The sequence below is a fragment of the Xiphophorus couchianus genome, chromosome 1, assembly GCF_001444195.1.
Source record: "Xiphophorus couchianus chromosome 1, X_couchianus-1.0, whole genome shotgun sequence".
NCBI classification, from domain to species: Eukaryota; Metazoa; Chordata; class Actinopteri; order Cyprinodontiformes; family Poeciliidae; genus Xiphophorus; species Xiphophorus couchianus.
In genome coordinates, this window is record NC_040228.1 from 9,572,972 (window position 1) to 9,589,494 (window position 16,523).

Sequence of the window (16,523 nt, forward strand, 5' to 3'; positions counted from 1 at the left end):
TGACCCGAACAAGGCGACTGTTAAATGTTAATTCAACATTTGGAAAAGTGGCCGACACGGACCGAACGGCTTCCTTCGCTTCCTCTGCTGTCATTGTTAAAACTACAGGCAAACTAAAACGTCACAGAAAATTGATGCTGTTGTTCACACTTCTCTTTCTGTTCACTGATTGGTCAGGTCAAAAATCGTCCGGAGACAATCTGAGTTAAGGAGTGCGAGTCCAGATTGTGATGAAAGCGAGAACTTTTTCCAAGCGGAATTGCACAGGAAGGTCATGGCCAGGATAATATCTACCATATTCGTTTAACAAAGTGGTGTCCTTAAAAACATGTCTCTGGTAGGCAGTCTCAACTATCAATAATTTAGAAATCTTTGTCTAAAAAAATAATTTTATATAAAACTAAACCGAGAAAATGTACATGGTTTTCCAAATGATTGTTTCAGTAATTTTATGACAATGCTTAGCGGCCTCAGCTGCAGTGATATCGCAAATTTGTGAAACTGTAAAAATTATTTTATGGTGAGAAATGTAAAAAAAAAGATTTAGACTGAGCTGAGGTTAGGTTTATGTAATTTAATAATTATAAATTTAATCAAAAAGGTTTATTTAAGCTGGACAGACCCATCCATCCTTATGGAGAAAATGAAGAAATCATTACTTTTGGTCTCAAAATATATCGTTAAAGATCAAGGCTCAATTAAACTGAACGAGGCTGACAAACCTGAAAGTATGCAAGACATGTATCATTATCAAGACAAAATTACATTTGATATTCTCAGAAAGTTTAATCTTTACACAGAATACACTTTAATCTTACACTTAAAACATTGACAGAATTTAGGGTTTTCAATAGAACCCTTAGATTAGATTACAGTGATGGCGTCTTTACAGGCAGCTGCAGTTCATCCAAAATACTGCTGACAGAAAATGGGTCACACCACACTAGTCTTCAAAAACTCTGTTTCTCTAATTTTCTGTAAATCAGTCTGAATTATAATATTTGAATTGTAATATTTGAATGGTGCAGCATATTTGCATGCTTTACTTTATCATACTGTACATCTCTTTGAATGTGAAAAATATTTGGCAAATGTCAACTTTCACTCAAATTCTGTATAGAAACTGGGAGATCTTGATTATGCTGTAATCTAATATGGCAAAGTTAACATAACCTTGGTCAGACAGTTCCATCTTATTATTAAAGGATTGGATATTCTCTTAAACATCCAATCTTCCTTTATGAGCAGATGCTTTTTTTTCTAAAACTGAACCATCATTAGGGATGATATGTTTTATGTTGAATGAAATGAAGTTAAAAATTGAGGTGGAACCAAATGAGTCAGCTCTCTAAAGATCTTTATTTGGCATGATCCAGAATATTCCATGCTAATGTGTGTGTACGTCATTGCATCACTACAAGCTCTGACCTGGCACGATTTACTGATACTATTATACTGCTAAAATACACCCGGCCCCAATTTTAGGTCCCAGGGGTCCAAGTCATTGTGTTGCAATATTCAATCCATTGTCTAAATCTCTGGGTTTGCACGCTTCAGGAGGCCAGCCACCCTTCACCTGCTGCTCTAGCTCTCATCATGCTTTGCTTCTGGCTCCAAAACATGCCGTTTGATTTCAAATACTTCTTTAATCTTTAAAATGTATAAATAAAAGACAATCTTTTTAAACTACTGGCAACTTTCCAGGGTGAGACACAAACAAGTCATGAAAACAAGCGGTCCTTTGACTTTAATCTGCTGCTGTAAATAAATTACCCAAAGATCAGTAGATCCAGAAACAGTACTTTAACTTTCAGCCAAGATTAGAGCCATGATAATCAGCAATGCTTTAATGAACTCCATTTGCAAAAAGATACAACAAAGTAGGCATAAATCTCATCCCAAGAAAAAGAAAGCTAACATTAAGTTTTGTCAAAAGCTGGGACCAAATTGCACAAACTGAGCATATCCTTTTCCTTTGAGTTTATGCGTTAAAACCAAACCCAAATCTGTAATGAACAAAGTTCCAACAGTGGTACGATGTTGTTTGTTTTAAATATTGGACTGAAAGACTAAGACCATTAAAACTCACTCAAGAAATAAGAAATGCGGTCCTCCAAGGAGAGACTTTAACTTTCAACACGCCCTCTGCTTTTATCAACACACCAGTTCCAGCTCTGTATTGCTTTCACACCGAAAGGATTCCTGTTGAGTTGAGCAACGCTAAGTGAGCCAGAACAGATGCCATCACGAGAATCACCAAGGTAGCACAGTTCACACTATTCAGCACACGTAACCAAACACTGGGCAAAATAAACGAGTTGTCTGAACGTGCAGAAACATATAAAACGTCTGTGACAGCCAGTCCCGATTCCAGGCCCATGCAGGAAAGAAAGACTGAATATGTTATTTATGCTGCAATAACCAAAGGTATTATATTAAATACCACTGTGTACATTATAACACTGATGAAATGGATTATATCAAATAAACATTTTCATTGAGTGACATAATATATGTCACTCAATGGGTGTTTTTGGTGACTTTGAATTAGTGAATAATTTTCTTTTTCCACATTTTTGCCATTGTTAAAGCAACATATTTATGTATAACAATGAAACTACCAAACATTAACTATCTCCTGAAATGACAGCCACATGACAAAAGTCAATAAATGGATAACAACACAATAACATTTGAAGCAGTTACATACAGTGGTTTTAAAATGTTACTAAGTTGTGGTTCTAACTTCTTGTAACAGGCAAGAAGTGGCAACAAGTGGAAATTTGATATCTCCTAGCAACATTGTTGAACATCTTGGATTATGAAAAAACAATGTTTCACTGGTAGTAATGCTTTGATATTACTTAAAGTACAAGTGGTAGATTATAGGCCAGATCCCCAACTGATTATAAATTTCTTTTTTTAGAAGGTAATGTTGATAACTTTTAAAACATGAGTGTTTTCTAATATTTGTGAATTCACTATGGACTGAGAGACAAATCGGGAGGCAGACATAAGTACATGATATATACTTTTCAGTGTATTTCACTTCTCTACTCACACATTCGGTTTGTGTCAGTCAAGACGTTTTTTTACTTGTCAAAAAGTGAACATTCACGCTCATGCATCTGTTGTTTCTGCTGCTTTCAGGAGCGCAGTGGGGATATCCGTTTTAAAAAGTTACCTTTGTTCACCACAAACCATTTATGGAACATATGTAAAGGCTGCACTATTGTAAGGTACAGTATGAAGACATGTAACATATGCAGCACATTTTCCCTTCAACCAGTCTGGAAGCACATGCTGGTGAAATTAAATCTTGTTTTACACTGAATTCATCAATTTCCCTGAGGACTTAGTCTTCCAATAAAAATAAAAAAGACTTGCATGCTATTCAGTACAAGTTTCAGGACTCCACCAGTAGTACCTCAGCACAGTTTTATTTACTCATCCATGAAATAAATTATATTAGATAAAGAACACCATCTAACATAGGATTTGAATCACTTACTGCAGTATTTGTATAACATGTGTCATAATATACATGTTTCATAAGTTTTATTATTTTAAAAAGTTTGAAAAACTTAAACTCTGATCTGACAAAGTTTAATCCACTAATCTTCACCTCTTGAGGGCTTTTTACAAGTCGGACATCTGTGGCTTGTTACTTGATTTTAATTTTCTTGCATACATACAAAATTTCTACATGAAATTTGTCATAATTTGTCACGTTACAACCACAGGTTTTAAGGTATTTTTATGGGATTTTGTGTGACAGACGAATAAAGCTGAAAGAAAAGAATACATGAGTTCAATAATTTCAGAAAGGTTAAAACAAAAATTTGAAAAGTGCTGCATGCATTTTGTATTAGGGATCTCTGAGTCAACACTTCAGATCCACCTACACCTGCAACTACAGCGCCATGTCTTTTTGGTTTTGGTGTAAAAAGAGCATTCATAGAACATTATCCCTGCTTACTCTTTATCCAATGTCAAGTGTGGTTAAACTTGATGTTACTTCTCCACTTCCTATTATGCAATACTTTGCACTGAGCTATCAGATACAATTTCAGTAAAATACATTCAAGTTTTTCTTGACGTTCAAGGAATTTGAAAACATTTCAAAAGCTTTTTGTTGGAAAACTTTTCACATTCATGCAAAAATGTTACATTACTGTATGGCTTTGACTTTAGGATTGGCTTGACAACAGTTTGTTAGTTTGAATACATGATTATGTAATATATGATGAATATTTAAACATCCAGACTCTTTTTAGAAGGAGATCTGCTACATAGTTTAACCTTCCTTGTATCTTTGCTGTTAGTATATAACAATAATAACTACTGAAATGATTTATGAGGAGCTTCCCCTTTACAGGTGTTCAGGCATCAGGAGAAAACATAAAATTTGACATAGAATTGGCTAGAAGGTAACTATTCATAGAGTAAAATAACATAATGCTAAGATATACAATGTTTATAGGGTAAACAGAGCAAAGGAGGGATTGATGGACAACAATAAATTTACCATGAATCTGGGATTCTGCCATCCTTTGCTGTTTATCTGTAAAGTGATCTTTTGTTGAATTATGTTTAATATTTTCCACATTTTACCTATGATGCAACTGCACTAATATTAAATGATATGTCTGCTCGGGGTTGACCCCCCACTCCCTATTTGTGCATGATTTATAGCAGAGTTCACTTAAACAGATGTTCTGTATAGAAGAACAGTTCTGGGGGGAAAAAAATACTAAACCCACAGTGTCTCATTACCCTTATATCATCATTCTACAGAGTGAGACCAGTTGCAAAATGACTGCAACTTATAAATAAGTGACTCAATGTGTATTAAATATGCAATGCTATGTCAATCTTTACAACAGAAAACTTGATGTGAACAAAAATGTCCTCAACACAAACTGTCTAAAGCATACTGAAACCTCACCTCTTTGGATTCACTGCTGACGGGACTCAGCATGAGAGAGTACAGGACATCTTTACCTCCCAGGAAGAGCCGATCACGGTACTCATCAAGAAGGACAGCGCTGAGTGAGAGCTGGCCGTCATGGCCGCTAAAGATGGACGACCTGTTGGTGGACAGCAGGTCTGTAGAGAGAGCAGAGAAAGAAAAAAAGTTAGCTGGAGTGACACGGTTTGTTGCTTTGTTGTCCCTGTTGAAGGACAGAGGGACACATTTCATCACATGAAGAGTTTTCCCAAGCATCAGTTCCTGCTCTCATCACAGTGTTTGGAACACAAACATGCTCTCAGCTTTTGCAAGGAAACATGGATGCAATTATCTAACAGTTCAGCATATGATGCATCTTAGTTTTGGGGTTAAAAAGTTAAGTATCAAGCACTGAAACAATTTCCAGATGGTCCTCTTATATCATCTCTTATTTTTTTCATATTTCCCCATTTATTATTATACTACCTTTATCCTTCAACTACCAAATGTAACATATTTCCCTTGGTCCTACCACAATCAAACGCTCTTTTTTTCAGAGCCATCAAAATAGTCTAATTTAAATCCTAAGACAAAAAGTGTGCATTGAATAAAAATAGATACTTATCAGGTGACTGTTTCCATTAAATATGTAAGTGCTGTTGCTTTGCAAACCAAATCCCAGCTTTCTGTACAGAGTTTGCATTTTCTTCCCAAGTATGCAAGTTCAGTCAGGGTACTGCAACTTAATTTTCAGTTGTCATGTTCCAGAGTGTGAGAGTAGACATATACAATGCCAACATGTAGTGTCAGTAAAACAACATCTTCATTTCATCCACAAGCCTTTTTGTTTTAAAGTTAATATCTGTCATTTATGTACAATACAAATAATAACTTAAAATCTAGCATTTCATATTGCATCAACCATACAGTGAAGCCCTTAAACACTTTTTAACACGTGTTTCACATCTGTGTCTATCTCATCTTTTCGGCTTGCCTCTTCTCCTTAACATTTTGACTCCTTCTCTTTTTGTCAAGGTGAAGACATGAGGAGAAAAAAGTTGCGCGTGAGAAGATGTCAAGTGACTGTCAAAGCCCCGCTGACGGAGATGCGGGTCTGAATCGACTTTCTGCCCATCTCTCATCACTCATCTGTACCACTCTCTCGCTCAACCCAATACACCCAGGCAAACATGCTCATGCAAACACAGGGATTGTGAAAATGGGGCTCGAGTCACTCAGCACTCAGCAAAGCATATTGACAGAGAGAAGCTCAAAGACCCCGTCACACCTTGTCCGTCACTGCGGATCTGTTTTTAGTAGAGATCTCCATTTCTCAGCCTCACAAAGGTCCAGAGACATCAAACCTTTTACTGTAGGCTCATATTATTTTATTTATTTATTTCCCATCAATTAGCTTGTTTTAAAACACTTGATTTAGTGCATTAGCAGTCTGCCTTGTACCTCTGTGCAAGCGGCTCATTTAGAAGAGTCTCTCCAGCCACCACCAATTATCACAAGGTAAATGCAGGTATAGAGACTTGTAAAAGTAAACATTGCACAAAAAGTAGAGAAAGTTGTTTGGTCAATGTTATCTTTGTTATATTGCTTCTTAGCAACAAATCTGTTACCACTGTTTAATTTCCCTTGAAATGGGGAAACACTCTGAAAGCATATCTGCAAGCCGCGTGGAAGAGTTGATTACACAAGTTGCTCCCATTAAAAAAAAAATTCCAAATCCTGCTTACCATTGCAAAACAGCTTATTCTGTAATTTACTTGATAGGTGTTATTTATTGGTTTGGATGAAGACATGATAAGACATGAAAACAGTAAAGATGTATAAATATTTCAGCAAAACACTGCAACTGTTGGCAAAGAGAGACCTCGTTAACCTTCTGGTGTAAAAAAAAAAAAAAAGAAGCAAAACTTGAGGTTTTAAGTGGATAAAAGTAAACGTTCAGCATTTGGTTAAAACTTATATTAGGGTGTGATGTGATAAATCTAATCAGCCAAAAAGAACAAACAAACAAAAGAAAAACAGAAAAGCTAGTGCATACAAAAATTCCCTCATTAAACATGAGGAAGTGGTTGCTATTATGTTGTGATAATGGCATTTCACACATTTCTAATATATATATATATATATATATATATATATATATATATATATATATATACAGTATACTGTATATATAGTTCAAAGCAGCTCGATTAAAATTGCTATCCACATACCAAAAACTCTAGAAAAGTCCTATCCTATGTAATTGGATACCAATTACAAAGACATACATTATAATAATTATTTATTTATTAATAATTAGATTAATATAATAATATATTATGTAATTATTGTATATATAAAATATATATCTAAATTGTTTTAGCTATTTTTTGTGATTTGCATAGCAGTGCATAACTTGCTATGGACTATTTAACTTATTTATTATCTTGTGAAAAAAAAAGTATAAGCTACATTGGTAATTTGCATCCATACTGTATTTATCAAGTATGATGAAGCAACAGATCTTTATTATTTTATGTTTAAATTATGACCGCCGTTATTAATATGCATAAAGTGGAGTGTATGTTCTTTTCACAGTTATATATATCTTGTTTTTCGCCTACAAAGACATAAATTATAATAATTATTTCTACAAAAACACCCTCGTTAGCCAGCAGTGAGAGGAAGGCTTTGTAGCTGCTGGCAACATAATAATGAGGATAAAGGAAGTAGGGAGGCAACAGGGATTTTCACAGTAGGAACAAAGCGAGTTAGAACAAGGACAGGAAAATTGGGAAGAACAGGATGATAACGTGGCTTTTGAGAGCAGCAGAAAGTCAGACAATAATGAGCAGAAAGATAAAGACGTAGAGGAAATCCGAAAACAGAGAATTGTCTAAAGGATTTATTGGAAGTCACAACATGAATCATACAGAAAGACAGAAAAGGAAAGCAATATTGACCTTACTTTGCCTCTGATGATTTGTCACTGCCCTTTTATCAGTCATTGAGTTTATTTCACATATAGTTTTAGGGCTTACATTTTTATAATTCATATAAAATGTAATTGTGCTGAAGGAAAAAATTACCGTATGCCTTCACAATATCAGACGTGTACGAATTTTAGGTATGCCCAAGTATCAATAAAACCTCAGTGTTCTTTTAAAGACCGATTCAACATCTTAGATGTCTATGAATCTCTTCTTTGTGATCACACACGAGAGACCTCAAATAAAGGACCATAAGTTATGTGGCACATGAGTGGAGTTCAGTATTTTAAAGATTGAAGACAGTATTGCTGTTGGCATTTTAATGATCTGGATCCACAACCTTCCTCTGTTCTTGGAAAAGACATGCGATTACCTCAGAACGTTGAACATTTTCCATCCATCTTTCTGGTGGTTGTTTTGGATTGCTACACATCAGTCCGTTGTCATGTCATCTTAAATGTTTATGCCAGATTCTGACATAATGCAAAATCCCAAGTCTTAATGCAGAAGATTTTAGAAACATATGAAAAACCGCAAACCGTTTATGTGCTAAGCAGGCAGGTTTATTACTTCTATATAGATAAACTGCTGGTAGCATATCTTTTAGATTTAACTATGTTCAAAGGAAGTATTTTTGTTTAACAGTAACACTTTGCCTAAAGTAACACACTGTGAATGTTGTCTGCAAATAAAAAAAAAATACATGTGAGCACTTTATGTACTGGATTTATAGAAGATTAGGCTTCATTGCTAAATGTTTTGGACGATCCATCTATTTACCTCAGTGCTTAATTAAATGCTGTGTCTCTATGTAAACACTGCCCTGCAGATATACAGTTGTTGTCAGTCAAAACAATACAAAGACTGTCAGGTATGTGTGGCATGTTTCAGAAGATTGTGAGAAACAGTTTTTTTCACCAAAAACACAAACACTGTTGCACATTTTCCAGCTGATGAAACATCCAGAAGATTAGCCATGGAATGTTAATATCCTCATCCCACTGTGTATCTGCTGTGTATTTCCGAGACATAGGAGGATATGGTGCCTTATGTGAAAAACACTCCAAAAATCACCTCCGTATGCATCTGACACCATAGCATATGCAATTTGAGCTCAGTCTAAAACAGGCTGCCATGCATTTTCTGCAGGATTAATGTCCTGAGAAGCCATATGTACTGCACATATTTTCATAGTTTCCTATTATCTCATCTCACAAATATTTGACCACTTGGGAGCAATCAAAATGCATTTAACTTTTATTCCTAGATGGTTGTTTGGTCTTTAAATATGAAAACAAAGAAATGACACTGTCACAGATAACGTCAATTGATGGTTGAAGCTACAGTATGTAACTTTTATTAATAAAAAATACAGCTTCAACATGTTTGTTTTACTGTTACTGTCATGATGGCAAGGTTCTTGCTGAGTTGACTCCACTTCCGGTACCGTTTCCCTCAAAAATGTCTCATACTACACATATAGTGTAGTATGAGACACTGCAGGTGTGTCATACTAGAAGTATGAGACACATGTTTTGCTGCTCTTACTTCTCCCAGTGCTCCCAGTGCTAACTAGAAACACTTAGTGCTGCCAGTCGTGCCTGTGTGAGTTGCTTCCTTCCCTCCCTGCTGCCTTCTCTCTCTGTTATGATACAGCTTCTCCCTTTCGGCAGAGCCTGTCATGAATGCTAACGCTAGTTAGCATTGCCACCGATGACGGCGGATGAAAAGTTTTTCTGTAATGGTGACGTGTCTCGCCGCAATTTCCACATTTAGGAGCACGTTCATGAGGTTGATTGACAGCGCCAAGTCCCTTCTCCTGTCTCTGATTGGTTGTTTTTGACCGGGAGTGATGCATTTCTTCAGATAGCAATAGTACCACTTGGAGGAGAAGGAGAAGATTGATCTTTTCACAGATTATCTGTATCATATTATACTGTCACAATATGGTGATAGTTTTAGCACAGGGAAACCTTAAGGCAAAGAGAAACTTGTGGTTTGCACAAACCCACTACTTGTATAAACATTTGGTTAGTATGTTATTTACAACTTCCTTAAAACATCCAGTTACCTCCTCTTGAATGCCTTATAGGAGAGGACATTAAGTGGCTCCCTAACCAAACTCATGATGTGTAACTTTCATCTTTGCGGCATTTGTATTTATCCTAAACTCATTTGGAAGCATAAGCAAAATCCTCTTTAAAGTCTCCTTCTCTCCGGCTCCACCCCTAAATTTCACAAATCACTGATATATACATGTCTCTTTCTAACCAAAGCAAAAAATGTAAGCACATAAAAGTACATTACACACAGACAGTAACACAGGATAAAAGGTGAGTTAACAGCTTTCATCTGTGGCTTGTTATCACTCCAGCAGTTCATCACTTCCCTGCTGAAGTCACACCATCGTCTAACATCTCACAAGCCATATTTCAACTCCTGCTGACTTCTCTTCTGCGCCTCTCTTCCTTCAACAATTCCCTTTTTCTCGTCTCCATCACGCTCACATTCATCCTTAATTCCCTCTCGTTATTTCTTGTCTCTTGAAGTTGCTTTAAATGCCATATCTGTAGTTTCATCTCTCCTGCCTGTCTAGATGTCGTCCCAACTTTCTGCCCTTTGCAACCTGATCTCTTTTCCTCCTTTGTGCCATTTTTTTCTTCAACCATCTTTTGCCTATAGACCATATATAGCTGCAAAGTTCTGACAGCATCCTAGGTGAAACATCTGTCTTCAATGTGTATCGTTTCCCCGCAGGCAGCGGGCCAACCCTGCATCCACAAACAGTAGACGTGCCAAACCGAAGCGACAGGCGAGGCAGCATCTGGTTTCACTGTGTCCAACCTAAGCTTTTGCATCACCCCGTTGTGAGATCTGCGGAGATGTTTATGCAGTAATTTATGCAGCGTTCTGCTTAGTCAGCCTGGCCTGGTGAGATGCCTGTCAGAACTGGCGGAGGGACATGTGGACGTCTTATTCACTTCTGCGGTCTGCGGTTTTTCTTTGATGTGGGAGCTTACATGATTTCACCATTACGCAAAGAACAATGAAATGTAATCAAACTTCTGAATGAGGATTAGAAGAAATGAGTTGTGATGAAAATGACACCAGCAAACATTTGAGTTTTCCCTTAAAATGAGTTGGAAATGTTTTCTCTGGAAACTCTTAGCCACAGCTGATTTTTTTTTCCATCCTTCCTGTGTTTGTATAATCATTTTTCTCTGTGTAGGTGTCCCAGCACTGTTATAAATAATTTGACAGTCCAAAAACATGCCGCTTAGCATCTCTGCTGACACTAGAGTTTGTTGTTTTGTATCCTGGATTCCTATATTTTGGATGACAACGAAATGCATTTAATATTAGTAATATTGGAAACTGATTAAATGTCTTCCCTTCAAATGTTTAGAGGTTTTCCAAAGCTTTCCCATATACAGAAAAGCTGCATCATTTTCAGAATGACAAATTTAAAAATGTTAACGATCAAACAATATTCCTGGCTTTTGAATTAGCTTTTTTATTATGACAATAAATAAACTATTACAAACATTACCCTGACATCTGGTAAATGACTGTATTCTTTGTGTCATTGTTTGTCATGTTGGGGTTTTAGCTTCTTGTTTCGATCTTATGTGATTTATTCTGAGTTTGGAAACTTGGCTCCAGATTTCTCAATCTCCACATTGACTCTAGCTCCTTGTTTTCCTCACCTTCTGCATTCCCAATCAGTTCAGCGTCATCCACTTTATTTTATTTTATATCATCTTCCAGTATATACTGCGTGTACTTTGGATTTTATTGTCTTATTTTTGAATTTCCCTATTTTTTTTCTCTTTTTTTTGTACCATTGAAGATACAGCATCTTTCCATGTTCCTGCACCCGGGTCCAAAACTATTTATTTAAGCTGTGACACTTTAATGAATTCTAAAAAAACAGCAGATAGGTATTTATGAGTCCATTTTATAGGTTGTGTCTAATTTGATTTAAACGCAATTAAAGTAATTGTCTTTAAAAACGTCTCAATGTCCAAGGAGGAAATTCTGTAATGCCAAAAAAAAAACAGTCTAAGAAATACTTACTTATTCTAAAAGCAAAAAGGTAACACAAAACTCTTAATCGTGCGCTGAAATCTCCAAAGTACAAATTGTTCAGAGGCACAGTGTAAGCTGTATTAAACCTCAGACAGGTTTACACCCATGCATATCTACACCTGCGTGATTGCTATCGGTGTTATCGTTGGCTTAGAAAGAGAAAGAGAGGGGGACACATCTGAAGCCTATTAGACCCCCTGCATTTCAAAATGTAAGCCAGACCCATGCCTCGCATGAATAAATAGGTCCCTGGTTCAGCCACATCTTTCCACATCAGAGCTGACAAAATTGGCTGTTTCTCTAAATATTACTCCTCTACGTTTAATAGTCTTGAGCTCTGACATGCAAACACACTCACGAAGTTTCATTAGACTCATTACACTGCTGACTGACTTCCCAGGGTATCATTAGATCTCGGTTGTATATTATTGCAGAGTGTCAAATATTTCTGGAATCTGCTGTGTGGACTAAAAACACTGCACAACCTTCCACTCCTTTTCATTCTTCTCTCCCAGGTTTTGTATTACCTTCCATCCGATACTTGCCCTGCTTGCATTATGTTAAGGTGTGTTTCGCAGAAGAAAAAAGTAAAGCATGCAATACTTTTTTGCTAGTTCTAGTGTTCGTAAATATACATGTGCAGTGCATTCTACAAAAATATTTCTTGATTAAGCTCCTCCTGCATTGTTTTCTTGCCATGTTACCAACAAGGTTAGTCTGTCTTGAAAATAATTTCTATATAACTCTAAATGAGACAAAATTAAGCATTTTCCATAAAAAAAAAAGGTCCCGTCACATTGATAAAGTGCGGGTCACTTATGCTGCACCCCATTTTGTATGAGGCATGCTTATTGGGATGAAGGGTGTAAAAATGTGCAGTCAGCCACGGTATAGAAAATGTTACTGAACTAATGTTGGAATTATTGTTATGTTGAAATAATCAAAAATATTTAAGTTTCAAATATAAGTTAATGTCTGAGCTGGCTGTGGCATCAAAGAGTACAGAGTTTTTTTTTTATATTAGATTACAGCTTCAGACATAAAACATTCTTTTTGAGCTGCAGTTGTTTCCAGAGAAAATACTTTTGTATTCAATGAGTACCAGAAGAACAATGGACTTAGATCATTCTGCACTGATAACGGATTCTTCAGTACACAATTTTGAGATTCGAAGACTTTATTTGCAAAAACTAAAAACTAGAGCTCATTCTCTTTGTTTAGCCCACAAAAGCCAAAACATGCCTTGTGACAGCTGTCAAATATATAGAATCAAACCTCCAAACAACAGAAGTCAATGGGCCTGCTTATGTGGTCATTTAAGGTCGGCTAGTCTTGTTCTTCATTCAACCCAGAAAGTAGTCATTAAAATAGATGTTAAGTCTACAACTGCTGACGAAATTTAGCATAAACAATTACATCAAATTTCAACCTACGTCTCCATCTTTCATACACATTTTTATATGAGCAAATTTGTAACTTTTTAACCACATTTTTATCTTGTTTGTTTGTTTGGAAGTCTTTGCTGCATCGATTCAGTGAAGGCTGAATCAATAGACGATTCAGTATGTGCGTCTGTTTAAGAATAATGCTAACATTGCAAAATATGGTGAATATGGTGATGAGCATATTTTACTCTGACATTTTACTCCTTAAAGTACATTGTCTTTAGTTTTTTTTTTTTTTTAAATGATGTCAGATGTCATTGTTAAGACTTGTGCAGTTGGCAAAAACAGCTGTAAAACTTCAGCAAACAATTAGTCATTAAGGTTTCAGGGAATTGAACTGGCAAGAAAACAGCAGCACATATAACTGATGACAGATTTAATTAGGAGATACCATGCCAAGTTGCTCCTGCTCCTTGCGGGAGATGTCGCATGTCATTATTCATCTTAACCAGACACATGAGATCGTTTAACAACAACAACCATAACCACAAATGAAAAGAAGAGTTGAGGTTCTTATCTTTTCTGACTTTTAATGTTGTAATCGCCTGCTATTTTTATTACTCCCTCCGTCTATCTTTTTCTATATTTTTCTATCAGAAATCCTATATTTCTTTCCCCTTCTCTCACACACAAAAGAAGTGCTGACGAATCCCTCTGTCCTCTAAAGATGCTTGCTGTTATTTGATCTTCTCTCTCTCAGGCGAATTGACACACAGCGGAGGATGTTGCCTCATCCTCCTCTATAGAGTCAACCCCACCATCCCACACAGATTTACCATTCTCTCTTCCCTGATTTCATCATCATCATAATCAATCTTCCTTTCTCTCTCTCCTCTCTGGATTTGGTTCTACCCTTCCCTCTCCTTAACCCAATCTAATCCATTTTCCTGCTCTTTATATCTCCTGCCTCTGCCTTTATTCAACCACTCTTTTCCTACCTCTCTTTCAAAATGATTTAAATTCCAGTCATTATAACCTCATCCCCACTCTATCACTGTCTTTGAACACCAGTCATTTTATCCCCCATGTCCTTTCTCTCAATTTCCCTATGAAATATACCTCCTAACCTCTACATCACTCTCTTCATAATCCACTCTTAAAAGCAACCAATCCTCCATTGTTTCCTAATTTTCTTCTTGGACTTCAGTCTTCTAATTAACAACTTTACTCACATCCTTCACTGCCGCTTGATCTGAAGCCTTTATTCTGTCAGTGAAATCTGCTTTCATGTGCTCAGCCAAATCACCACCGGCCTCATACACACACACACACACACACACACACACCCACACACACACACACACACACACACACACACACTCACGCCAACTCAAAACAGCTCAAAGCAGATGCATGTGATATTCCACTTTCTCACTTCTTAGGTTTGGCTAAGTCTTAACTATAAAAGTTGAAACACACTTTTAATTGCAACCAAATCTGAAATCTGGTGTTAGCTTTTATTTCAATTTATTATGATCATAAATCATTTTTAATTTCCTGGCCAGCAACATATTCCCTATTATTGACATCTATTTTGCTTGCTCACTTGTATCTCTGTGTTTTCTGTGAAGGTCTTGCAACCTGTCCAAGCAACATTAGACTGTGGTTTTATTTCTGGCCATTATTCAAGACACTGAAGAGGATTTTGTTGTTGTTGTTTAGAGGGGACGGTGGTTCAATTGTTGCAGAGAAGGCAAAATGGATTCTTTAGAGAACCAAATAAAGGCTTGAAAAAGGAACAGTCTGTGTAATTAATCTATATCATGAGTTTTACTTACTGAAATAAATTAACATAATGAATGTTTTATTATATTAATTGAACATGTCTATGTACTAGTTTGACTTGCTCTTTCACATTAAACATCAGAAAAATTCATCTATCCTTCAAAACCTCAACAGAAAGGAGCGTCTAGAATATTAAAGTTTTGATGAATGATTCAGTTCCTCACTTTGTGCTTTATGTAATTGAAAAAGTAGTACACCATGATAATCATGGTACAATACAGTCCCTTTTCAGATGCTTCTGCAGAACCAATTGATTGCTAAATAAAAGAATGTTTTTTGTTTCCGTGTTTGTAACTTTCTCCATCATCATTCTGTTTTTCATCACTTCACACTGGCTCTGAGCCAAAATGCTAAATGGCTACATAGGACTATAAAACGACATGAGACTGAAAGTCCCACTCTGTTTTGGTTTATCTGTCTGACCATTAACGTATGTCATGGATAAATTAATGCTACAATTATGGTTAACAAAAAAATCCCTTATTTTGACCAATATTAAACTAGTTGCATAACGTAATTATGTTTGGAAACAGAGTGCACTTGTTGCACTTTTAAAAAAAATTGAGTGTTCAGATTGTAGCCGTTAAATGTAATAGTCATATTTTATTGTCCATTACATTTTAACCTGAAATTAAAACACAAATTTGGGTAATTTCACATTTCTACACTCCAATGGCACAAGTCTTTGATATGGCTTCTGTCAATTTACTGACATTTTGTGGGGAAGCTAGGGATGATCCAGCCAACAGATTTATTTCAATCTGGGGACCATATGGTCTCTCTGTGAGTCACTAAAGAATTACACTTTGGTTTGAAAGCCTTCCAGGTTTCTCGTTTGCACATGGACATGTCAGATTCAAAAGAGAACATCGTTTTATTTTATAAACTGATTTGGGTAAATTGCCTAATTTTCCTCCATTCTGAGATTTGACTTTTATGTCTGACACAAGTCTTTACTTAAACTGTGGGCTGATTTGTTATGTCAGTGATTATTGAAAAATAGTGAAAAAGTTCTGGAGGTTCTAGATGGGCTGGACTATGTTGTGTTCTTTTAACTTTGGCTAAGAAAAGTTGTTTCCCATTTGACATCACAAATTTTCCTGGCAATTATTTTGGATTGTTCTTCAAGGCGCTTAATTATATTCCAAGAATATGATGACAGTAAATAATATAATGACTTTTCTGACAGATATTTGAAAACAGACACTGAAAAACTTAAAGTAAAAGAATTAATCCAATTAAACAGCTAATGTCACTTTTGTT

The 16,523-nt window shown here is 36.1% G+C and overlaps 1 protein-coding gene across 1 annotated transcript in view; it reads right to left on the minus strand.

Moving 5' to 3' along the window:
* sema3bl (sema domain, immunoglobulin domain (Ig), short basic domain, secreted, (semaphorin) 3bl) overlaps positions 1-16,523 on the minus strand; it is a 71,942-nt gene that overhangs the window by 46,418 nt on the left and 9,001 nt on the right. The window contains exon 2 of the mRNA XM_028014815.1: positions 4,949-5,109. Coding sequence (XP_027870616.1) covers positions 4,949-5,109 — 161 coding nt within the window. The remainder of the gene's footprint in view (positions 1-4,948; positions 5,110-16,523) is intronic.